Source organism: Paralichthys olivaceus, chromosome 1 (assembly GCF_024713975.1).
Source record: "Paralichthys olivaceus isolate ysfri-2021 chromosome 1, ASM2471397v2, whole genome shotgun sequence".
NCBI classification, from domain to species: domain Eukaryota; kingdom Metazoa; phylum Chordata; class Actinopteri; order Pleuronectiformes; family Paralichthyidae; genus Paralichthys; species Paralichthys olivaceus.
The window spans coordinates 24,297,141-24,321,124 of record NC_091093.1 but is presented as its reverse complement, the minus strand read 5'-3'; the positions used below and the strand labels follow the sequence as shown (position 1 = coordinate 24,321,124).

The following is a 23,984-nucleotide window of genomic DNA, read 5'->3' as shown; positions in this document are numbered from 1 at the left end:
TCCCTATCAGTCCTCTCATCAATTATCTAGAACAACAAAGGAAAGTATGACAATGGATATATATGAGAATGGGTACAAAAGAGAAACATTGGTGATGTGCTTCATTAAATCCCATCAGGAAGAGTAGATAATTAGTCTAGGGACGGTTGCAGATACAATGAACCTCAGCTCGATTTAGTTCTCACTCACTCTGACTCTGTAGAAAGTAAAATATGGAGGACATGTTGTCACAGTAGGTTGCATCTTGTGGTGTCAAGTGGTGTCTCATGAAAGATGAGCAATGAGATGGCAGGACACTTACCCAGGACATTTGAAAAATACATATTTAAATTGTACATTTTCAATAATATTGTCAGATTCAAAATGGACATTTAAACAATTAATCAGAATCAATTAACCAGGTATACTGTATATTTTAACATAAGCATTCAGCATCTTTGTTGAAGCTACTGTATGTGGAGGTGTTATGCTATTGTTTGATAATATAACTACATTAAGTGTTATTATAAGATTTCTCCACATACACAGATATTTCCAAACTTGTGTATAGGTGGATTGTTCTTTGAATCTGCTCAATACTACTCTCACTATTACGTTTGTGTGGCAGATACATTTTATTGTTATGATAAATTCTCAAATTCAAAAAGCAGAAACCACAAACATTGGGTATTTTAGTACAAAATAAACCAAATAATTACTGTTATTATCAATGCCAAAGAAGAAGAAAAGTTAAACTCAAGGCATGGTTATTTCTCATGCAGTATTTTATGCAAAGACGAAATGTTAATATTTGCATGAAGTAGAAACTTTAAAAAAAAAAGGCACACACAAAACTTTTTTATTTCTTTACTTTTAATATAGATTCGTTCATTTCACACAACACAAATACAAAACCACAAAAGTCACAGATACAGGTTATATATGAGTGTAAAAAAGAAGGTTGGGTGGTTTTTATGTCTCGAGGTTTAATTAATGAAAGTCAGCGATGGAACGACGAGCCCATCACTTGATGTTTGAACTCAGACCCAACACTAGAACTGGCACACTGTAAACACAGAACACACGATACTAGAGCGGCTGTGCCGTGTCCCAGACATGGTCCCAGAAAGAAGTCAGTCGGTGAATCACTGATTTATATTTTCACTCGTTCTTATTGAAAAACAGGACGAGGTGGAATATTTCCCTTTTAATTCACAAGAATGAGGCACCGGGTGGAATACGGTGGGGGGGGGGGGCTGCCGCTTCCCGATCTACACGTCACCGATCTACATCTGTTCTGTCGTGCCTGGAAAACGTCGTGAACGCGCATGTCAGGTTCGCTGCAGAGATCCTCTGCTCCCACGACTGGTCGCGGGGATGGTGTTGACAGCGGGCGGCTCGTTTTTACGCGATTAGATCGATGTCAGGGCCGGGACCGTTTCACATTTATCCGGGGTTGAGCACCGATTCCCTCCCCCTGCTGCCCTCTTTCCGCCCGTGGAGGAGGACGACACCGCCAGGCCGAGGACGACGCTAACGCCACCGATGGAATCCCCAGCCGTTTCCAGACGGAGAAACCGAAAGGGTGGACTCGTTATAAATAATTAAAAGAAGAAAAAGAAGAAGGAGGAGGAGAAGCACCTTTCTGCTGCTGAACTACCGGGAAGATGCATCTGCACCAGGTGCTGACGGGAGCTGTGAACCCGGGAGACTGCTGCTACTCGGTGGGCAGCGTGAACGACGTCCCCTTCACGGTGAGGCTTTATGTCCATGTCACTCACTCGGGATGACACCCAGCCCGGCGAGCTAGCTGGGTAGTTAGCCGTGCTAGCTCGCGTTGTATATCGGATCTAAAAAGGAGCTGGTTTAGCGAGTGGACGCGCCGGAGCTAGCCGGCTGGTGTGCTAGCTAAAACTGCCGCAAACGACGGACTCACAAGCGGCGGGTCGAGCCCACTCCGGGGGGTGGGGGCGTCCACACCTCCCCACAAGCTAACCCCTTCAAGCGGATGTAGCTGTATGTGCTGTTTCACGGTGCTTTATAAACAGTGAGCGCTAGCCACTCAAATGACCTTTAGCTGCATCTCGTAACGTAAGAATTACCGCAAGGGAATCCCTTTGCGCAGCCATAAGGTGATGATTGCGAGGGTGTTTGCACCGGGACACACACACACACACACACACGCACGCACTTGCACACTTCAGGTGATCGTGCACGGGGTTCGGTTTTAATATGATACTGCACGACGACAGGCTGTTTCATTGTGAATGCAGAAGTAGCTAAGCGTGCTACCATTTGGCGTTAAATCCTCCTCACGGATCATTAGCCCGCTGTCAGCCCAGCATCAGCTGCGCCAGCCGTGACGTAGAGAGCCCATATATGGACACATGGGCCGGGGGGGCTGAGTGGCAGTGTTGTGGTGCTGAAGGTAAAAAAAAAAATGAAAAAACCTTCACATGCATCCAGCCTTCTGTCAGTGCTTCTTCAGTGCAGCATAATAAACTTCTCATTTTCATTCCCCCAGTCAGTTTGTGCTGGAGAGCTCAATCAAGATCCATCAGTCGTGCAGCCCAGAAAAGCAGTCACTGGGTACCAGATATGAGACCCTCGCTTGTGATGGCAAGTAGGATGAGGTGCACAGTAGTTTTTAAAATCCAAACCATTGTCTGTGCATGAAATGGATAGGTTGCAGTTAAAGGGATGAAAAAAAAATCATTCATTATCCACTCACCACTATGCCGATGGAGGGGTGGGTGAAGAGTTCACAAAACACTTTTGGAGTTTCAGGGGTAAACAGCGTTGCAGCCAAATCCAGTACAGTTGAAGTAACTGGTGACCGCTTCTTCAAACGTTCAAAAACAGAAAAAAACTGAAAATGAGTCCGTTCTGCTCCTGTGGTGTCATCCAAGTGTCCGTAGGCCCCGACACTTCACATACACTGGTATAGTGGTGAGTAGATAGTGAGTGAATTATCATTTTTCTGTGAACAATCCCTTTGAAGTAGAGTAGTGGTGTTATTCAGCTCTTCAACTGAGAGCAGATGATGAATGATAATGACTTTATTGATAGCTGGATGATCTTTTATATCACCCCACAGGAAAACCCCTCACAAGCCATCACTATGTTCTCTTCTACCTGACTGGTTTAATATTGCGTTGTCGTCTTGACAAGTCCTTTAAAATGACAGAGCTTTATTCTCTCAGATAGTGTTTGTTTACCCTTGAAGGTGCAAAATATGCTCCTACTTTGTCATAACTTGAAAATCAGAAGAGATAAGTCTTCAAGTTCAACAAAAACGTGACTGCACCAGTTTAGCTGTGCCAGGCTCACAGTTTCTGAGCAGCTATGTTACATTCTGCCATTCCCACATGCTGAGAACATTCAGTCTTATAGCTGCCAAATCTGGGCCTGGTCTTTTCCTCCTGCATCAGTTAGTTGCCTATTTTTAAATATATATATTTTCATTTTTATCATAATCAGACACCCCCTCACACCTCCATTAGAATGTATTGAAGTTGACTAACAGTGGATTTTAAAGGCTGATATGATCATGATAGTTTGGAGGATGACGCATCAAAGAAGTGAATTTCCCCTTTGTCACATGCCATTTTTATTAATTGCATCATTGGATATATATTGAATTTACAATTAATTAACATCTGTAATAAGCCAAATTGATTAATTGGTCAACCTGTAGAATATAATGCATTCATTTATTGTCCTGATAATTTCTGTTAAAACTAAAGAGTGGAGTTGTCACCCACTGTCCTAACACTGACCCCAGATCAAGGCTGTTTGAATGTAAACAGGCAGGCTCTGTGCCTGAGGTTATAACTGCTCAGCAACACAGGGCAGAGCTGGTGGTGAAGCTGTACGTTACCAGAGGGCCCCTGTTTCTGTGCCTGGTGTTTTCTATCTGTGTCTGAGAGGGTATTTGAAGAACAGTAGACATCACGTCCAATGCAGTTACACTCACACTGACCCCTAGGGCTCTTAGGCCAGACCCTGACACAAACACACACACACACACATATGCACATGCACACAGCGAATCTACAGCATTTCACTGCTATTTGTTTTTGTGTTGTGTGGCTTCTGCAACTTGAATGGAGTTTGAATAATGAACTGTGCAATACTGGCCTATTGTTACCAGTCCAATTGGCCAGTGGGTTGTATGTATATAGTTTTGTGTTGAGTAATAGGCAGTACTGAGTAGGAATGTGCAGTAACCAGATGGCATGAAGTAGAAAGAGACCTGTTCATTATTTAGGCAAAAGAAAATGTTCTTCTTTTTCACAATTGCTTATAAATTGCTATTTCAGATTTTTGATTGTTCAAGATGGTTCGAGTTTTTTGTCAATTAAATGACAAACATGACAGAACCGATGCTTACAACAGCCTTGTGATTTCTGTCTGTCTGTTACATTTTAAAAGTGAGAGGTTGCAAAAATCATGGTTAGAAAGACAGTTATTCTGCTTATCTACGTTTTGACACACACATGTTCCCACAAACAGTCTTTCGGGTTGATATGCAGAGTTGCAGATGTGTGTTCTGCTAAATATAGCAGAGAGAGAGAGAGAGTACATACCTCCACCAAGGCTGCAAGGCTGTGTTCTCTAAATTGAGTTATTTTAATGCATTTGGATCTTGATCTACATCAAAATACAGATAATATACCCAATTGGCTGGAGATGGATTTTCTGTGTACCTAAACGTTGTCTGGGAATATTGTTTCTGTATATTGTATATATAAGTATGAATTTTTTCCTTCCAATTTAAAATAAAGTATGACATCAGGACACCAATGAGTAAGGTTTTTCTAGCTTAGCAATTATGTACCAAAATTCAAAATGACAGAAAATCTTGAGGAAATGCATGAAACTGAAACGGCTTCTATCACTCACAGTTCCAGAGCCATGCCAAAAAACTGTTATGTTGTTGTTAGCCTAGAGTAATTGTCCACAAAATTTTAGATTACATCTCTCAAGTATTTTTTTTTTCATTTATTTGTGATATGTAAAGATAGACAAACAAACAAACAGGATGTCTGTTTTAAGCTCTACACAGACTGCAAATGCAGCCTATCAATGTCTGCATCAGTCTACATTGATTTAAGTTGGATATGTTTGGACCATCAGACAGTACGGAGACACATGGAAGCCAGACCTGGTGTAGCTGTCCGTGTCTGCTGTTTCACTGCAGTCATGCTGCAGAGAATAACAAAGCCCATATATTGTGGTTATAGAGACAGTGGGATCAAAGTACAAGTCTGTGCTATAGCTTTCTTTAGCAATAATGTTTTAATACAGATTGACAGAAAAAAATGGTTATTCCAGGTCAGAACTAACCCATATTTGCAGCTTAGGGTTTTTACAACAACTCATCACAAGCACAAACATGAAAATGGTTTATATGGTAGCAGCTGGGTGTGTGTTATATTTCCACAGGATTGCATTAGGCAAGTGGTATTTGATTGAGTCAATGCAGAAGTGAGCTCTCTCACTTCCTCTCATTGTCTTTCATTACCACAGTACATGACTGCATTGGCTCTTTTCTTTTAAATTTACCATGAAAATCAGGTATATATACACCTGCCTCATGGCATTTACAATAATGCAAATAGTATTTCAGATGCTCTTAACTAGCAAAATGTGAACTGACTTCTGTAGTTGTCATCAGTGTTTTAAATGTGAAGAAAAAGAGTTTCACTGCGTTAGACAAAGGGCCTTCCCAGAGTTTGTCAATTGTGTGGTTTCAATCTATTAGCATATGAACATACCATGTTGATAGAAGTGCATACAGTTTTATGGAGATGAGGTTTTTATTAATTGCTGTACATCTTATTACCAGTTAAAAGAAAACAACATAAAAACAACCAATGATGTAAACTGACTCAAAAAACTTAAGCTGATGAAGACACAATAAAATTTTATACCTCACCGTTTGTGCATGCTATAAATTCTTCCATCTGTTTAAATTGTGTCAACGTTTAACATGATGCTGTGTCTCCTTATTCTGCTGTTACTGCTAATGACTCATTGCATTGCCACCCCTTAGTACCTTGTTCTGTTTGTGTGTGTCTGTGTGTTGATCTGTGGATAATGAAAGAAATACAGGACACACACAATCTCAATCCTTAAGAACTGGACAATTATATTAGATCATTCACTTTGAGGCAGATACACTCAGCCTGGCTCAAGATCTGACCAGGTCTAAATTACAATTACTAAGAGGAGGATGGGCTCACACATTCTTCACAGAGAGAGAGAGGTGCAGAGCAGTCCGAGACGTGCGTGACGGTGACTGCTTTTAATTCCAGCTGTAATGTGCAGGAGCAAATGCTGTTGTAATAAAGAAGCACAGGCCACATCTCCCTCACTTCTCCTCCTGCTTGTCTCTTAAATTTTATATCATTGCATGTGAAGCTTAATCCTAGGACAGTCGTCACCATAACCTAATCCCCACCTGTCACTTCATATTAAGAAACTGGCCGTAATGCTGTCCTGTTGTGTGTGACCCAATGGTTACCAGCCTCTCCTCCTGTTCTCGTGAATAATGAAACACACACGCCGTCACACTGACTGTACTGCTGCTTCGACGCCAGCTCGCCTGTGTCCCAGGTGCTGCTGTCATTGCTGCTAACCATTCTGCACATGGTTGCTAACTGCTAAAAACCACCAGTGTATCACTTTACCTTCCCGCCCATAATCCAAATCTTAAGAGTGTGGACAATAAATATGTGCTGCATGTCTTTTTTATTGCACATGAGTATATTATATTTTTTCAGGCACTTGGTTTGTAAGTCAGCTTTGTATTTTATGTGATATTCTGTGGTGTTCATGCTAATATTACCACCACAACCTGCCAACGCTGTAGTGTCTTGTCCTATTGGAATATCTCACTCTGCTAATGCAATATTCATATTGGTGCAATTAAGTGCTCTGATGCTGTGCTTTCAGTTTATATTACATTATATAGTATTTTATATGCATTCACAAATGCATTTAGGAGTGATATTTACCATGCTGAGTTTCAGCTGTTTGATTTAATTTGTCTATTGTGGCTCAATCTGATTGTTTGTCTTCCTGTGTATTTTTTTCAGGCCTATGGCTCTGGTTGTGATGTAGTGATCTTGGCCAGTGACTTTGAGTGTGTGCAGATAATCCCTGGAGCTCAGAATGGAAACATACAGGTGGGCTGCGTGGAGTGCTCCCACCAGCTTGGCAGGGTAAGTGTTGACTGCACACCCCCAATCTTAGTTTTCATTTTCCCATGTAGCCAGGAAACGTGATCAGTTATGCTTTGCATAAAGAAGCACATTTAGGCCTACGTTCACTCCAGTCTTGTACGGCCATGCTCTCCTCTCCTTGCTGCACCACTCACCCCTCTCCTGTGGGAATGACTGTGCAGAAGCATTGATGGGGTGAGTAATGTTTTGATGATGAACACAGCTCTTTATTTTTAGATCGCTGCATCCTATGGAAACACAGTCTGCATCTTTGAACCTCTTACCGCTAACCCAAACAAACGGCATAAGGTGAGCGTGAGTGCCAGTGTTTTAGACATGCTGCATGTACTGTAGATGTTTAAATCAATACCCAGTGAGTTTAATCACACTAGTGTGCCAGTAACATTGCATGGTTTGTGTTGCTCTTCTGTCACTAACAGCAGCTTAACTATCAGTGGCAAAAGACAGGGCAGTTCTTCCTCGATGCCATCACCTACAACCTGGCCTGGGACCCACAAGGTACGCTTGTGCTTCCTGTGTTCACTCACTGTCCGACTAAATCAATCCTCGTTACACACAGCTCTTACTCACAGGCTTCTGTGGTTTGTCTGGAATCACGTGCGTTATGTAACAATCACTGTGTGCATGTGGCTCTCTGTACTGTAGTAGTCAGTGTGGGACATGAGGTGTGTAAGATAGTGCTTTTATATCTTCAGGGAACCGTATCCTAGCAGCAACTGAGCGGCTTCAGCTGTGGGCTCCTCCGCTGGCAGATGCCCTGATAGAGGAGGAAGATGGGCAGATGACTGAGGACAGGCCCCACCCTGTCCTTAATGACTGGAACTGTGTCTGGCAGTGCAAGTAAGCTTTTGCTTTTGTGCATACTGTAAAAGCATCTGACACAATTGCCATGTAAAAAACAAACCTTGCGGTGTCACAGTTATGTTCATCAAATCAGATCAAGCCAAGTCCTGTTACACAGAGTAACTAGCTAAGCAGTAAATTGATTAGACCTGTGTGGCTTCATTATTTTCTTTCCTTCGTCTCTCAGCTCTTGCTCTTTGTCTTGTAAATACCAAGTTGGGAAAGCTTTGTGTAACCAGGTTTTCTCATCCTTGGAAATACCAAAATTTCAAAATGTCAGTTATGTTATTTGTTTATTTTAGTTTTGAGGGAACAATTAAGTTCTGTTCACTGCTTTTCACTTTGGCTTGTTGAAAGTGAAAGAGGAACAGAATGTGCCTGTCTTTTTCTGAAAGCTGACCTTTTGTGACACCCTTTTTTCATCATGCAATTCAGTTAGTCTCTGTCCTGTGCAGACAAATATTAACTTGAGTTTTTCTTCTTGAAGCTTGTAGAATTGCATAATTTTACTAATAAAAACCTATAGATGGTTACTGATTATCCAAACACATCTGCACACAGCCTGACATGAAAGGTGTGTATGCATTATTGTAGGCCATTCTTTTGAGTCCATGTCCTGTGCTTGAAGCTGTGTAAACAGACATGTGATACCTGACTGGTTATTGTCAACCGATGACACATGTTCATGCTCAGGAAAGCAACTAGAATGAGGAAATGCTGTCTCTGAAATGTACAAGCAGTCAGGCATGAAGTAACCACAAAAACACCAGGAGTTTCCTTTGGAGAAGTGAAGATAGCTGATATATGTTAATGCTTTTGTTTCTCCTAGAACTGCTGCATCTGTTCACATTGCAAAGTGGTCTCCTGATGGCGAGTATTTTGCAACAGTTGGGAAGGTATGATTCATGTTACTAGCTGTTGAACATTTATATTTACGTAAGGCCTGTGGTGATGTTTGCATATAATGTGTGCTCACTCTCATCTGTTTGCAAATACAGGATGACTGTTTACTTAAGGTGTGGTATCCCACCACGGGCTGGCGGTCTGCAGTGGTGGTCCACGACCCCTCCGATAAAAAGTCTACTCCTGTTCACTTCTCATTTGTTTACCTGGCACATCCTCGCTCGGTCACTGGTATGTCCTGGAGGAAGACCAGCAAGTTCATGCCCAAGTAAGAAAAGACACATGGACACTTTCACACTGTCAGGGTGGTCAGCAGCTCCTTTTAGTATGAGTTTGTTGTCTTCTAAAACATGGCATAGTTTTTTACGAGAGAGATGGTTTCCTCTTTGAGTCATGTGTTGATGACCTGGCATTGAGGCCTGTTTCTAATAACAAGACATACATTTGTACTTAGCATAGCCACAAAGACAATTTAACAGTTAGTCCACCCTGGTTATGTACTGTCAGGCTCTCATGAGAATCTGGAGCTGTTCAATTTCATTCCTCCCACCTGCACTCCCACCTACACTTGTTTTTTTTTTCTACTCTATAATTAATTATGTCCACAGTGAGCATTTTTGTGTCGATGCCAGTGATATGCATGCACTGCCATAAATGTTTAGCATTACAATGACACTTAAGTTTCTTTCATAATAAATTATTTATTTCAATAATATGCTGTAATGTTTTTTGACTAAATATTTGAGGGTAAAATGTAAAGTAATCACAAACCTAAAGTCATTACTGATTGTTAAAAGTGGTTGTATTTGCCTGCTCTAGGGGTTCGGTGTGCAATGTGTTGCTGACGTCCTGCGAGGATGGTGTGTGTAGGTTGTGGTCAGAGACCCTGCTTCCAGAAGACAGCCTGCTCGGGGGACAGATCTCTGAGAACTCGCACTCCTTCAGCTCTAGCCTGCCGGGCTTGGCAGGCAATAAAGACAAGATCCAGCATGCTTTAGAGGTGCACTTACTCACCAGGAATAAATCATGGAAAGAAATATAATATATATACTATGTCTGATCAGATCAAATAATAAAAACATGTGCTCCGTGTTCATGTGCTTTGCTTGATTAGTCAATCCACCATCTGAAGCATCTGCGCCGCGGCCGACGACGGTCCTCAGCACTGGTGGCACATAGTGAGCTGCTGCCCTCTCAGCTCGGCACGCAGGACACTCACACTCACCGCCACATCGCTCATCACGCCAATGCCCTGTGTCACTTTCATATCTCAGCCAGTATTAACCCCAACACAGGTAGGATGTCTTGGTTGGAACCTGCTCAAAAGTATTTGTGTATTTCTGCACCATAGATCCATTCATATTGATCATCTGTGGTTGCTCTATAATGTCATTAATAATGGTTTTAATGACTTACTCTGTAGTAGTGACATATCAAAAATTAATGATGCAGCAGAAATAGCTTCTTATCCACAAATCTTTTCCTCCTCCTCCTACCTTCCTCTTCCTCTGTCAGATATCCCAACTGTGCTGGCTGACTCTGCAGTGTTCAACCCAGACGATGGCTCTGGTGGCGGCGGCTTCGTGGTTCACTGGCTCAACAATAAGGACCTTAGCTTCACTACTTCCATGGACCTCTTTATGCTGCAGCTCCGTAAGTTCTCTGAACAGCAGCTGGACCAGACTACAGAGGATCCCCTGGACCCTGAGGGATCCCCTTTGAAGTTTGACTTTGGTATGTCCCATAACCTGGCCAACGCTCATTGATTAAAACACATTTCTTTTTAAAAACAACATCAAAAATATATATTTTCTGGTATTCTAGACCTGGACGACATATCTGATAAAGCCTCCTCAGAACATGGTGAAGAGGTTGAGCCAGGGGAGCAGGGAAGCACCAAGGCCTCCTCCCCAGGATCCAGCTCCAGCATGCCTTTACCCTCCATGTTGCTAGAGAGGAAGATGGAGACTCTGATCACAGAGTGGAACAAGAGCCCAGACATGCTGTTCACCATACACCCTACTGATGGATCTTTCCTGGTTTGGCATGTGAAGTACTTGGACGAATTCAACCAGGGCATCTTCAGACAGGTTCAGGTGAGCAAAGAATCTAAAAACCTTTTTACATCCTGCCTATTCACAACATTCTCTACGCTCATACACACAGTGGCAGTAGTGTAGTAAAATGTAAAGTGACGCAGCGCTTCTCAAGCCATATGTAAGACTTTAAGAAAAGTTTCACAGGCAGAATGACTCGTGTGACCTGGTCACTCCACCTACAGTTGTGTTACAGAGTGAAGCGTCTGCACTCACAGCTAACCAACCTATGAATGCAGAGACCACTTCAACAAGACAAAAGACCATGTCAAATTTAGCATGCAATAAAGTTGAGCACAGAATTACCATTATTTAACGACAGGTGAAATGAGCTAGGCGAGATCGACTAAGTAGTTAAGGGAACACCTTAATGTTAAGTGAGTTTTATAATGCAAAACACACATGAAGTCCATACATACAGGAGAAAGTGGTTTCAGCATTCAATACACAATAAACTGTATTTCCATGGTTCAGTTGTGTTAATAAAAGAGCTACACAGCATATTGATAATGTTGTTGCTGATGCAGAGATGAGGTTCTGATGAACTACATCATATTGGTATAAATTGCTCATTCGGTCTCTATAGGTCTGTCAGACTGTCTGTTTTTAATGTTTTTTATTTCCTCCAACTCTCCCACCAGGTGTCCTTCTCCTCCCGTATTCCAGTGGCATTTCCTACAGGTGATGCCAACTCACTGAGTAAAAATATCCTGATGTACGCGTGCACTTTGACTGAGAGTGCCGGGACAGCGGAGCAGGGGAGGATGGTTCAACGTGTCGCCTACTCTGTTTCATTGTCGGACGGTCTGGGTTCATCTGCCCTGGCCCCCCCTCTCAACCCTCGCCCTGGTATCAGCCCTGCTGTCATGATGGTTTCCAAGCATGTTGATGGATCTCTCAACCAGGTGAAAGATTGCTAGAAACAAAATTGACATTTCTTAATGTAACATTTTTATAACAAGGTGTTTTAACAGAAAACTTGTATTTCTGTAACGTTCTTTAAAATTGTGTTGTAATTGTGTGTTTTTTTTAATTCAGCCCTTCACAGTGGTCACTTAACTTTTCTTTGTGCCTTCTCTCTGCAGTGGGCAGTGACATTTGCTGAGCGCTCTGCCTTCTCAAACGTATTGACTGTATCTCATAAGTTCCGGTACTGTGGCCACCGGTTTCATCTGAACGACCAAGCCTGCCACACAGTGCTGCCACTGCTGCTGACCTCCTCTCATCATAACGCTCTGCTCACCCCTCCCTCAGCACCCGGCAGCCTGGAGGGAGAGCAGCCTCCTACCTTTCCCCTACCAAAGGGACTTCCCAGGTAAAGAACATAGAGAAAGAAATGGCAGGTAGACTACTAGTTTGTCTCTGTATGTGTTAAAACAGTATAAGAAAGAGAAGAAAGGAAATAATGGGTTCGGAGTACATGCCTGAAATGCCATGAGTTCTGATCGTGTTACTTGTGCATTAGCAGGAAGCAGCTTCGTAATGCAGCTACAAGGACCTTCCATGACCCTAACGCCATCTACAGTGAGCTGATCCTGTGGAGGGTGGATCATATTGGACCCCTCTCCTGCACTGGAGGAGTCTCCGAACTGGCCCGAATCAACTCCCTTCACACCTCCGCTTTCAGCAATGTTGCTTGGCTACCCACACTAGTACCCAGCTCTGTGCTCGGTAAATACACCATATATTTTCAATATACATTTTAATCTCAAAGTGCATACCTCCAATTTTAAGCAGTAGTAAAATTTGTATGGAAAAAATACTTATTCCATGCTTAATTATTGATGTCTAATTTACATATTTTCATGACTGACCTCAAAGCAACAAAATGTTTTATAATGGAGGGATTGATATGTTTTTTCAGACACATGGCTCAATTAATGATTATGAAACATTGTATAAAAACTATTAAATATTTAATGAGCCTTTTTTGCTCAATCTGTGCTCCAACTTTCTTTGGAACTGCTGGGCCTTCCTGCAAACTTTGTGTTGTGTCCCTCAGGAACTTACTGTAACAGTGCCAGTGCCTGCTTTGTGGCATCAGATGGCAAAAATCTACGTCTCTATCAAGCGGTGGTTGATGCCAGAAAATTACTGGATGAGCTGTCAGATCCTGAAACTTCTGTGAGTGTACACACAAAAATTATGTTTTGCTCATTTGGATGTGGTAGTCTCTGTTCTGTGATTTTATTGCACCTGGGTCTTTAAAGCTCACACTGACCATGATTGGAGTCCAAATCGGGTTCATGGAAAAATTCTAATGTAACTGCATCATTCAGAGATATTAAGTTATTGAGATAGGGTGGCTTTTCAACAGTTATTAGCTTTTTATATAACTTTTACTCTGCCTTTATTTATTTATGCAATCAATATTATATCACCATGTTTAGAAACTGGTGGGCGAAGTGTTCAACATTGTCAGCCAGCAGTCCACTGCCAGACCTGGGTGTATCATCGAGTTGGATGTCATCACAAACCAGGTAAGGAGCAGCTTTGTTTTTTTTACACACCTAACTCATCTTGAAATCCTGAAACCCTCTGATCAGTTAAGATAGTAACCTGTTTGATTTCCATGTTTATCCAGTGTGGCGCCAACACCCAGCTGCTGCATGTCTTCCAAGAGGACTTCATTCTAGGCTACAAGCCGCAGAAAGAACCAGAAGCATTTGCACGAGCCTTTCCATCTGGTGAAGGTATAGCACACTAATAAATAAACTCTTAGGGCATTTGTTTCCTGATATGTTTTCAAATCTCATTGTCCTTATAAGTAGCTAATATTGTGATTTAACTTATATAACAGATTATCAACCTGCTCCATTCTCTGAGAAGTTCTTTCTGGTGGTGATAGAGAAGGATCTCAACAGGAACTCTGTCCTGCAGATGTGGCACCTGCATCTCAAATCTGTGCAGGCCTGTGTGGGTAAGTGTAGGTTAAACATAAATGAGCAGTTATTGCCACAGTTAAGTGTTCATGATGCTGCAAAATATGAAAACTTCATTTCAAATGAGAAACCAAACTATAATAATTCTATCCCCCTGTGTCCAGATGAACCAAGCCCAGATTATAGCTCCCAGAGTCAGCTAATGGTTCCCAATCAAGTTGCGAATGCAGACTCATCTCCTGAGACCTCTCCTATCAAACCCCTGCCACGGTCATCCTCCACAGCCAACCTGCAGTCAGCCAGCAAGCTCATCCTCAGCTCCAAGCTGGTGTATAGCAAGCGACTCGACCTGCCCCACGGGGTGGAGGTTACCAGGGCAACCCCCTCTGCAGGTTGGGATGGACACACATATGATTCACACCATATTGTTGTCGCTAAATTAAACGAAATGGTCCCAAATTTTCAACTTTTATTTAAAACATGTTTCTGTTTTTGTTGTGCCTCTTCTGTCTGCCAGGTCACCTAAGCTCCTCCTCTATCTACCCTGTGTGTCTGGCTCCGTACCTGATTGTTACAACCTGCTCTGATTCTCGCGTGCGGTTCTGGCACTGCGCTGTGGAGGGTGATGATGGGTACAGTGAGAATGAGCATGACAACAGGGCATACCGCTGGGAGCCTTGGGCCCTGATGAATGAGGAGGAAGATAACAACAGTGCTGTGTGTGTGTCGGGGCGGCCTGTAGCTGTGTCCTGCTCCTACATCGGCCGGTTGGCAGTGGCCTTTAAACAGCCTCGACAAGGACAGGTAGGAAATTAGATTTTTGGTTTTGTAATGATGTTTTCTTTGAATTGTATTAAAAATATTTTTCACTTTGGGAATTCATTTAAGTGGGGCAATCACCATGAGGGGGGAAATTGCATTAAAATGTAAATGCTTTGAATTAATACAATTTGTCTATATAGCCGACCCTGTGAAAATGGATCATAAATTTCATATATCAGCATACAAATGCATATTTATGTAAAGCAGAGTGCTGAGAGAGGTACTAGATCACATAAACATATGATACATTTCAGCTTGTTAAGAATCTGTGTAAACGGTCCTTGGACTTAAGTGAAGCAGATAAAACCTGACTATCTGAGCATCTAATTTATTTCATTTTGTATTTGAATCCTATGGAGCGAGATAGGAATGCACTGAGTTGAGGTTTATTTTGAGCAGTCTGGCTTGCGTCTGGGTTTTCAGTTTACCACAGGGCACTGATGATTTATTCTTATGAGCTGACGTTTCGTGGTTGACTACTGGTTGTGACTTATTCTAAGAAATTACATGTGTGAAGTAAGTGCTCCTCTTGTCCTCAGCTGCAGGGCTCTGCAAAAGACTTCTCTATGCATGTCTCGATTTATGAGTGTGAGTCCACCGGTGGCTCTGAGTGGGTTTTAGAGCAAACGCTTCACTTGGATGAGTTCACAAGGACCTCGTCAACCCTGGATCCAAGAGTCAGTGTGGACTCCAACCTGTTTGTCTACAGCAGGTCAGGACGACTGCTTATGTGCTCATTAATATATATAATTATATATTAATATTTTGTATTTGTATATATATATATGGTAATATATTCTATCTGTCACTGTATGTACTATGGGTGTCCCATAAGTTAATAATGATATTTTTCACACCAGGTCAGACCTGTACATGAGCAGAGACCATAGCTCTCCCAACATAAAGCACTATGTTCATCTGGACTGGCTGTCGAAGGAGGATGGATCTCACATCCTCACTGTGGGGGTTGGATCCAACATTCTCATGTATGGCCGTATCTCTGGCATGGTCAACGAGCAGACTAGCAGCAAAGAGGGAGTGGCTGTCATTACCCTTCCTCTAGGGGGCAGTATCAAACAGGGGATCCGCTCGCGCTGGATCCTGCTTCGGTCTGTGGACCTCCTGTCCTCAGTGGATGGCACACCATCTCTGCCAGTCTCCCTGTCCTGGGTAAGGGACGGCATCCTAGTTGTGGGCATGGATTGTGAGATGCATGTGTATGCCCAGTGGCATCAGGACAAGAAGCCTGGTGAGGGAGATGAGGGCAACCTATCATCCGCAGACATTGCTGGAGGTCAAACCACCGGTTCCTCAGCCTTTGAAGGGAGAGCCAGGTCCAAGAGTGTGTTTGAAGGAAGTGCTGCAGTGGACGAGGCCCTTCGTGCCCCAGCTGGACTTCAGGAAGGGGGACTGTTTGAGGCTGCCCACTCCCTATCACCCACTCTACCCCAGTACCATCCCACACAGCTGCTAGAACTCATGGACCTGGGCAAGGTTCGCCGTGCCAAGGTGAGTTTTCCAGTGTCTACCAATCAGTGATATGCAAAGTAGTTTTTTAAAGCTCTTATTTCTGTATTTAGAAAAAATAAATCATTAAATCGCTGATAAGATAATGAGTAGCAGTAAAATTAGGCTTAATCTGAAGTAGAATAACCAAAAAAGACAGACGCCCACAAACACTGGTAAAAATGTTGGACACGTAGTGATCTAGCTCATCTAATCTACATTGTTGTACACACTGTATAACCAATTGCTCTTCTATATATAGGCCATCCTCGCTCACCTGGTTAAGTGTATTGCCGGGGAAGTTGCTGTGGTGAGGGATGTGGAGGCCGGTGAGGGCGGAGCCAGGAGACATCTGTCGCGAACCATCAGTGTGACTGGCAGCACAGCAAAAGACACCATTGTCGCAGGCCGTGATGGAGGCAGGGACTACACAGAGATTAACTCCATCCCTCCACTGCCCCTGTATGCACTCATGTTGGCTGATCTAGACACCTCATATAAGGGAGCAGAAGAGGCTGCTAAGGGAGCTAAAGCGACTGATGGTGATGGAGTACAGAAGTCCACAGAGGACCAGTATGCCGACCTCTTCCAGGTTGGTAGTTGAGCCAACTTAGATTTTGTTGTCAATGGTGTAGTTCACTGATACTTACGACAGAACTTTTTCTTGTGTTACCAGGTGCAAGCAGTCACCACAGACGACTTTGTAAACTTTGCCACAGACAAACCAGAGAAGAAGTCTCGAGTTATTAACCTCTCTCAATATGGACCCACTTACTTCGGACCAGAGCACGCCCAGGTATCACTTTACAGTTTCTCTTTCCTATTTTACAAAATGGAAAATGCTCTTCCAATGCTGGCCTATCAGTGATAAAACCCTAAAATAAACATTAAATGTGCTCTGTTAATATATAAAAATAAATAAATAGCATGGGAGTAAGAGAATAATGGTGTTATACCAAATTATAACCATGTAACATCTTGTTAACAACGCTGTGGTAATCTTGAGTTTGTAATATCTGAAAGGACAGTGATAAACTGTAAAGTAACAATAGTGTGATGATAAAATATACATATAATGGCTCTCATTGTAAAATCCATCAGTTTTATTGTCATTGTGTAACTTTCAGCCTTACTTATATTTTTCCTTTGTGTGTCCAGGTATTGTCCAGTCACCTCATGCACTCCAGCTTACCAGGGCTGACCAGACTCGAGCAGATGTTCTTGGTGGCCTTGGCTGACACTGTTGCAACCACCAGTGCTGAGGTCACCAGCTCCACTGATCAGCAGTACACAGGTCAGTCTATATGTCTGCGCATTACAGTCAAACTTATATGTGCAGTAGATTATATAACAGAGTAAATAAAACATACCAAGGTTTACTGACAACAGAGACTGTGGTGTCTGTATTTCTTGAAGAAGAGTCATCTCCACATTAAAATCTTATTTCAAACCACAGTGAATACAATCTTCTCTGTATTGTATCTGGGCATTGAAATAAGTTTAACAATCAGCATTTTCTTTATCTTTAGTTTTGTCTGATGCTTTATCCTCTTACAGTTCTTTCAGAATTATACACTTGTCTTTTCCTCAGTGTTTTATTTAGTGATATGTACATTAAAGTTAATTTTAATTGCATAGGTAAGGGATTCCACAACTTTGGTGCTATTGTGTCAACAGCCCTGTCCCCACAAGTCTTTAGACGGGTGCATGGGATTTGTAATCAATAGAAATTGTATGATCTGAGAGAGTGAGTGTTTGATTAAGGGTGGAGGAGGGTCTGTTACATATGTTGGGGCTTTCATGTATGAGAATCCTCCTCAGTGAAGTGTCCTCCAGTGAGACACTGTCCTGTGTCTCTCATCTGTAAGGTAATTTCTTTTGTGGATAAATAAATTATCACTCTGTTTTGTATATAAAGAAAGATACAAGACTCAACCATACCTGATGATTAGGCTTTAATTGGGCGTGTTGACCTGCTCTAATGTCTACAAGTCTGTTACCCTTTGTTAGAGATAATATTGTATTAAAGTTAACAAGAGGTTATAGACAAAAAGAAAAACTAAGCATAATTTTTCTTGATAGTGTGTTCCTGGGCATGGTTAATCTCCAGCCATCAAATCTTTATTAACATAAACAGCAGTGCTTATGCTGTTCCTCTTTAACTGTATATAAACAAGACTGCACGTTTCCCATTATCCTTGTCTTTTTTTTTTCCAATATTCCATCTAATTTATTTAGTCTTTTGAGAGGAAGACATTAGCAGGTTGTTCCAGGGCTAAGTAAGCACAGAGAGGGTAAGAAGGTTCAGGGACAAGAGACACAGGATTCAATGAACTCAAGTGATACTAAGGTTGTAAAGGTCTGTGCTTTCTGGCTGACATTTAATAATGTTCTCTGTGGAATAACAGCGACAAAGCTGACAGTTCGCTTGTTTTGTGTTTGTATAGGTGGTGAGGCTCTGGATGAGTGTGGGCTGAGGTACCTGCTGGCCATGCGTCTCCATACTTGCCTGCTCACCTCTCTGCCCCCTCTGTACCGCATGCAACTGCTCCACCAGGGTAAACACAATGCTCATTTTACTGCTTGTGTGACACATAAATGAAACATGAAATATAGATATCTGAACTTCAGATATCTCCTTTTCCCTTTACCTCTGTTTGTCATCATGCCAGGTCTATCAACGTGCCACTTTGCATGGGCCTTCCACTCCGAGGCAGAAGAAGAGCTGCTCAACATGATCCCAGCCATGCAGAGAGGAGACCCACAGTGGTCTGAGCTCAGAGCTGTTGGAGTGGGTTGGTGGATACGCAACATCAACACCCTGCGGAAAATGGTGGAAAAGGTATCAGAACCGATTTATACATCATGGCGAAGTCACGTCTCAGCTAGATTCTTTTTTATCTTTGAAGTGCACTTTAATTAATTTGATCCAATAACTGAAATGACTGATTCACTTATTCTGTGTGTAATCAGTTAGGTAAAGCTGCCTTCCAGAGACACAATGACCCTTTAGATGCTGCTCTGTTCTACTTGGCCATGAAGAAGAAAGCTGTTCTGTGGGGGCTCTTCAGGTACAACTTTGTAGAGTTAAATCCCAATGTACTGCTCGAACAGAAACTTTAGGCGAATTCTGAACTGTGTTGTTTTCTTCTCTCAGGTCTCAGCATGAGGAGAAGATGACTCAGTTCTTCAAGAACAACTTCAGTGAAGATCGCTGGCGAAAGGCAGCCCTGAAAAATGCTTTCTCGTTGCTGGGAAAGCAGCGCTTTGAACAGTCGGCTGCTTTCTTTCTGTTGGCTGGATCACTCAAAGACGCCATAGAGGTGGGAACAACACACATTCACACACTTGTACATTTAATAACTCACAAGACTCACAAACATAACTGTCTTACTCTGTGCTCCGAAACTCCATTTTCATTTCACTTGTGTAAACAACATGAAATAGAATATATGTGGGTGGAAAGGTTCGTCTGAATGAGTGTTAAATTTCTACATTGGTAACAGTGCAAATATCTGTTATTTAGAGAGCTGGATATTCTGCAGCCTTTACATCACATGAGAGATGATCAGATGCATAAAAAGATGAATTTTTTTCTTGGCCTATGGTTTCTATACTACACAGTGAAAAGATGTAGATAACCATAACAAATACAAGTATGAATCTTGATTGCTTCAATTCCATGTATTGTGTTGGTAGGTGTTAGATACTTCAACATGCACTTCATTACAATTATTTTACAACCTGCAGTTTTTATCCAGTCTCACATCTTCACTGTTCTGTAGGTGCTGATGGAGAAGATGGAGGATCTCCAGTTAGCCATGATAGTAGCAAGGTTGTATGAGGCCGACTTTGAGAACTCATCCACTTGCCAGGGCCTCCTGTATGAGAAAGTCCTGGGCTGTAACAAAGATGGAAGTGGTTACCACTGCTCCAGACTGCATCCTGACCCATTCCTCCGGAGCATAGCCTACTGGATTATGAAGGATTACACTCGAGCCCTGGACACACTGCTGGAGCGAATCCCCAAAGAGGATGATGAGAATCCTGGTCAGTTGCTTGTAGGCATTTCAGTTGGTATTACATGATTAGAGGATTGGGACACAATCCACTGAAACCTGTTTGCTGTGCTCATTATTTTTTGTGCAATTCTTTAAGACTTTTCCTTCTTGGTCTCCCTCTTCTTCACTGCACTATGTTAGATGAGATGGTGAAATCTTGCAACCCTGTGGTGTTTAGTTTCTATAACTATCTGAGGACACACCCTCTGATCATTCGCCGCCACTTTGCAAATCCAGAGGCCACAGCAACAACTGTGGGAGTCACTGCTGAGAAGAGCAGCGCAGATGAGATCAACCTTATAGAGCGCAAACTGTTCTTCACTACAGCCAATGCACACTTCAAGGTGGGCTCATCAGTAATATTACCACTTCCAGTTCCAATTCAATTCTTCTGATAAAGTGGAGATTTTATCTACCTCTCTACAGTTGTTTCTGCCTGAAAGTGTTGAGGCTTTAATCAAATCTAAATCCTCTATAGGTGGGCTGCCCAGTTCTGGCTCTGGAAGTTCTATCCAAGATCCCCAAAGTTACCAAGAAATCTGGCTCCTCGCCGCTCAGCAAAGCTTCATCCAAGGCCAACTTAGACTCAACCCAACCCCTGGAAAATGGCACCCAGGGCGGCCTGGACTGGGGCTCACCAGGATTCCCTGTCAATGCCTGGGGAGGAAATGATAGTGGGGGAGGGTTGGACTGGAGCCAGCCTGTGGTCAAGGTGGAGGAAGATGAGCTCAAGCTGAACTGGGAAGATGACAAAGGAGATGAAGATGATGATGATGATGATGATGATGGTGGTCTGACAATGAAGAAACCAGAGTCTGAGTCCAAAGCAGATGGGGGCTCAGAGAGTGGAAGGCCCAAACTACAGAGAGCAGACTCACAGGTAGGAACTTATATCGTTATTTTAAATCTGACCTGAAATCAAAGAATCTATTGCAGTCCATTCCAAATGTATAAACTTGAAACAGTTTCTCCTTAACTATAATGACACTTTGTCATAAATCAAAAGAAAATCAAAATCATCAACATTTTCTAATTACACTCATGTGGACTAAACGTCTCAGACAAAAGTAGCAGAACTGGCATGAGCTCCAGCGTGTCCCTGAGACCCCTTATGGACTTGAATTAAAGCCCTAAAAACTGTAACTCCTTCTCATATATTTCAGGGTGAGTCAGAGGTGGATGTCATTGCAGAGCAGCTAAAGTTCCGTGCTTGTCTAAAAATCCTGATGACAGAGCTGCGTACACTGGCAACAGGTTTCGAGGTGGACGGAGGGAAGCTCCGCTTTCAACTCTACAATTGGCTGGAGAAGGAAATAGCCGGCATGCATACGATCTGCAACTACAAGGTACACTTAGATAACATTTCATGTAGTCTGCAAAACTTAAAGGTAGTATAAGTGTGTAACCCATCTTGGTTGATCATTTTCATCAAATATCGTCAACACAAAGGTTGAGGGAAAAGAGGAAGATTCAGAGGTGGAGCGGTGGGGAGAGCACACAGCATCAGTGGACATAACAGATGAGGACCTGGAGCAGACAGAGGCTGGGGCATACGAGCGTCACCAGATGGAGCGGCGGCGTCTTCAGGCCAAGCAGCAGCACTCTGAGAGGCGTAAGGCGTGGCTGAGGAAGAACCAGGCCCTGCTGAGGGTGTTTCTGTCCTACTGCAGCCTCCATGGAGCCAAGGGAGGAGGAGTCACTTCTGTTCGCATGGAGCTTCTGTTCCTTCTGCAGGAGAGCCAGCAGGTAAACATTCACTCTTATTTATATATATATACATACACACACACACACACACATATATATATCATGTAACTTGACCAGATTCATGCAAAATCAAATCTACCCTCTCCTGTCTCACTCTGTAGGAGACCACAGTGAAACAGCTGCAGTCTCCTCTGCCTCTGCCGACTACACTGCCTCTGCTATCAGCTTGCATCGCCCCCACCAAGACGGTCATAGCAAATCCTGTTCTCCACCTCAGCAACCACATTCATGACATTCTCCACACCGCCAGCCTGATGGAGGGCCCGCCACATCCTGACATGATGGATGATCGGGTCAGAACTCTAATTTAAATCTACCTCATGTATATTTAAGTACACAACATTTTTCAATCATCTGAAGTCATTCCTTCAGATGTTGACTAATGAAATGTCCGTTTCTCACCCTCAGGTCAATGCTCTACACACACTAGCAGCTTCTCTGTCTGCTTGCATCTATCAAGCATTGTGTGACAGCCACAGCTACAGGTAACTGTGTCTCAGTGCACTGACATAGGTTCAACAACAAGAATCCTTAGAACAAAAATGTTTTACTGGGCTATAGATGCTTTTTTTGGTGTGTGTTGGTTTCACTATTCAGTCCTCAAGGTTTTTTCTCCAAGACAGCATTGTTGTCAAATAAAGTATTTGTTTGCTGAGCGTGTCTAAATCACATCCTGACTCCAGCACTGAAAAGAGAATTTTTATTTATTTTCTTACTTCATTCTAGTAAAGAAAAATGATTATTTTTGTGTGTTTGAGTCTCTGTGGTCACAGTTCTGTTTTGGCTTTGCAGCACCCAGACAGAGGCCAACCAGTTTACAGGGATGGTGTACCAGGGCCTGTTACTCAGTGAGAGGAAAAGACTTCGCACAGAAAGCATTGAAGAACATATAACTCCCAACTCCGCTCCTGCACAATGGCCAGGTAACAAGGCCTCTGCTTTACCAACCACTGGCATTTTTGTGGTCAAATTGAGTTAAATTCTATAGTTAAGGCAGAAAATATATAAGAAGAATAACTTTGCTCTGAAGTGCTGCTTGTTTTTGGTGTAATTCTCTAAAGAAATAGTTTTAAAGAGGTTGAAACTAAGTAAGATCATATTCCAGAGTCCTCACAGGATGTACAGTATGGTTGAGCATCAAAGACACAACTGAGAGGATAAAAAGCAGAGTCTGAGGAAGAGCAGAGCAAAGCAGGCAGTCTGTGTTTATACAGAGAGACAGATGGTGTTCTATAATAGGAGCTTCATGGCCTCTGGGAAGGAAACCGAAAGGCAGACTGATCACGCCATCCTGCTAATGTTGTATAAATGAATGTTGTATTGTGCAGAGATAGTATTTTTAGTTTTTCTGTGCTACTTGTATTTCGCAAATTAATGATCAATCTATTGTATGAATTCCATTTTGTGTGTTTGTATGTGTGTCCTCTCTCTGCAGGTGTGTCGTCCCTGATTTCTCTGTTGACGTCTGCCAGGGAGGAGGACCAGCCAAGGCTCAACGTGCTGCTGTGTGAAGCAGTTGTGGCTGTTTATCTCGCGCTGCTCATTCATGGTCTGGGTACTCACAGCAGCAATGAACTCTTCCGCCTGGCTGCCCATCCCCTCAACAACCGCATGTGGGCCGCTGTCTTTGGAGGAGGGGCCAAACTCATTATTAGGCCAAAGAGGCCTGAGGCCCCACCAGGTAAAACGATGATTATATTTTGTTGTTAATTATTAATGCCTTTATTGCCATCATGTCTTTGTCTTTAGTTTTCTTCATGGTCTACATTATCTGTCCTTATCCCTTTATTCTGCTCTTCCTGCTGTTTTCTTCTACTCCATTTGTTGGCTTTCTACCGCCTGACTTATCTCTGATCACACACATCTGAAGCAATG

General features: G+C 42.7%; 1 protein-coding gene across 10 annotated transcripts in view; it reads left to right on the top strand.

Annotated features, from left to right (window-relative positions):
• Positions 1–1,247: 1,247 nt before the first annotated feature.
• dmxl2 (Dmx-like 2) overlaps positions 1,248–23,984 on the top strand; it is a 34,445-nt gene continuing 11,708 nt past the window's right edge. For 6 of the 10 annotated variants that reach the window (XM_020079902.2, XM_020079900.2, XM_069525824.1 and 3 more), the window contains exons 1-38: positions 1,248–1,733; positions 7,083–7,208; positions 7,446–7,517; positions 7,649–7,727; positions 7,925–8,069; positions 8,902–8,968; positions 9,071–9,243; positions 9,795–9,975; positions 10,090–10,270; positions 10,491–10,709; positions 10,800–11,071; positions 11,713–11,976; positions 12,157–12,386; positions 12,537–12,742; positions 13,074–13,195; positions 13,462–13,551; positions 13,656–13,764; positions 13,872–13,991; positions 14,118–14,345; positions 14,471–14,757; positions 15,315–15,487; positions 15,636–16,284; positions 16,544–16,873; positions 16,958–17,077; positions 17,440–17,575; positions 18,729–18,839; positions 18,954–19,123; positions 19,255–19,352; positions 19,439–19,604; positions 20,067–20,331; positions 20,484–20,686; positions 20,821–21,222; positions 21,506–21,688; positions 21,792–22,088; positions 22,211–22,402; positions 22,518–22,594; positions 22,902–23,032; positions 23,545–23,790. In XM_020079902.2, the coding sequence (XP_019935461.2) occupies positions 1,647–1,733; positions 7,083–7,208; positions 7,446–7,517; positions 7,649–7,727; positions 7,925–8,069; positions 8,902–8,968; positions 9,071–9,243; positions 9,795–9,975; positions 10,090–10,270; positions 10,491–10,709; positions 10,800–11,071; positions 11,713–11,976; positions 12,157–12,386; positions 12,537–12,742; positions 13,074–13,195; positions 13,462–13,551; positions 13,656–13,764; positions 13,872–13,991; positions 14,118–14,345; positions 14,471–14,757; positions 15,315–15,487; positions 15,636–16,284; positions 16,544–16,873; positions 16,958–17,077; positions 17,440–17,575; positions 18,729–18,839; positions 18,954–19,123; positions 19,255–19,352; positions 19,439–19,604; positions 20,067–20,331; positions 20,484–20,686; positions 20,821–21,222; positions 21,506–21,688; positions 21,792–22,088; positions 22,211–22,402; positions 22,518–22,594; positions 22,902–23,032; positions 23,545–23,790 (7,207 nt within the window). In that variant the 5' untranslated portion in view covers positions 1,248–1,646. The remainder of the gene's footprint in view (positions 1,734–7,082; positions 7,209–7,445; positions 7,518–7,648; positions 7,728–7,924; positions 8,070–8,901; positions 8,969–9,070; positions 9,244–9,794; positions 9,976–10,089; positions 10,271–10,490; positions 10,710–10,799; positions 11,072–11,712; positions 11,977–12,156; positions 12,387–12,536; positions 12,743–13,073; positions 13,196–13,461; positions 13,552–13,655; positions 13,765–13,871; positions 13,992–14,117; positions 14,346–14,470; positions 14,758–15,314; positions 15,488–15,635; positions 16,285–16,543; positions 16,874–16,957; positions 17,078–17,439; positions 17,576–18,728; positions 18,840–18,953; positions 19,124–19,254; positions 19,353–19,438; positions 19,605–20,066; positions 20,332–20,483; positions 20,687–20,820; positions 21,223–21,505; positions 21,689–21,791; positions 22,089–22,210; positions 22,403–22,517; positions 22,595–22,901; positions 23,033–23,544; positions 23,791–23,984) is intronic. The other 4 variants (XM_020079901.2, XM_069525826.1, XM_069525821.1 and 1 more) reach the window with 2 other exon arrangements.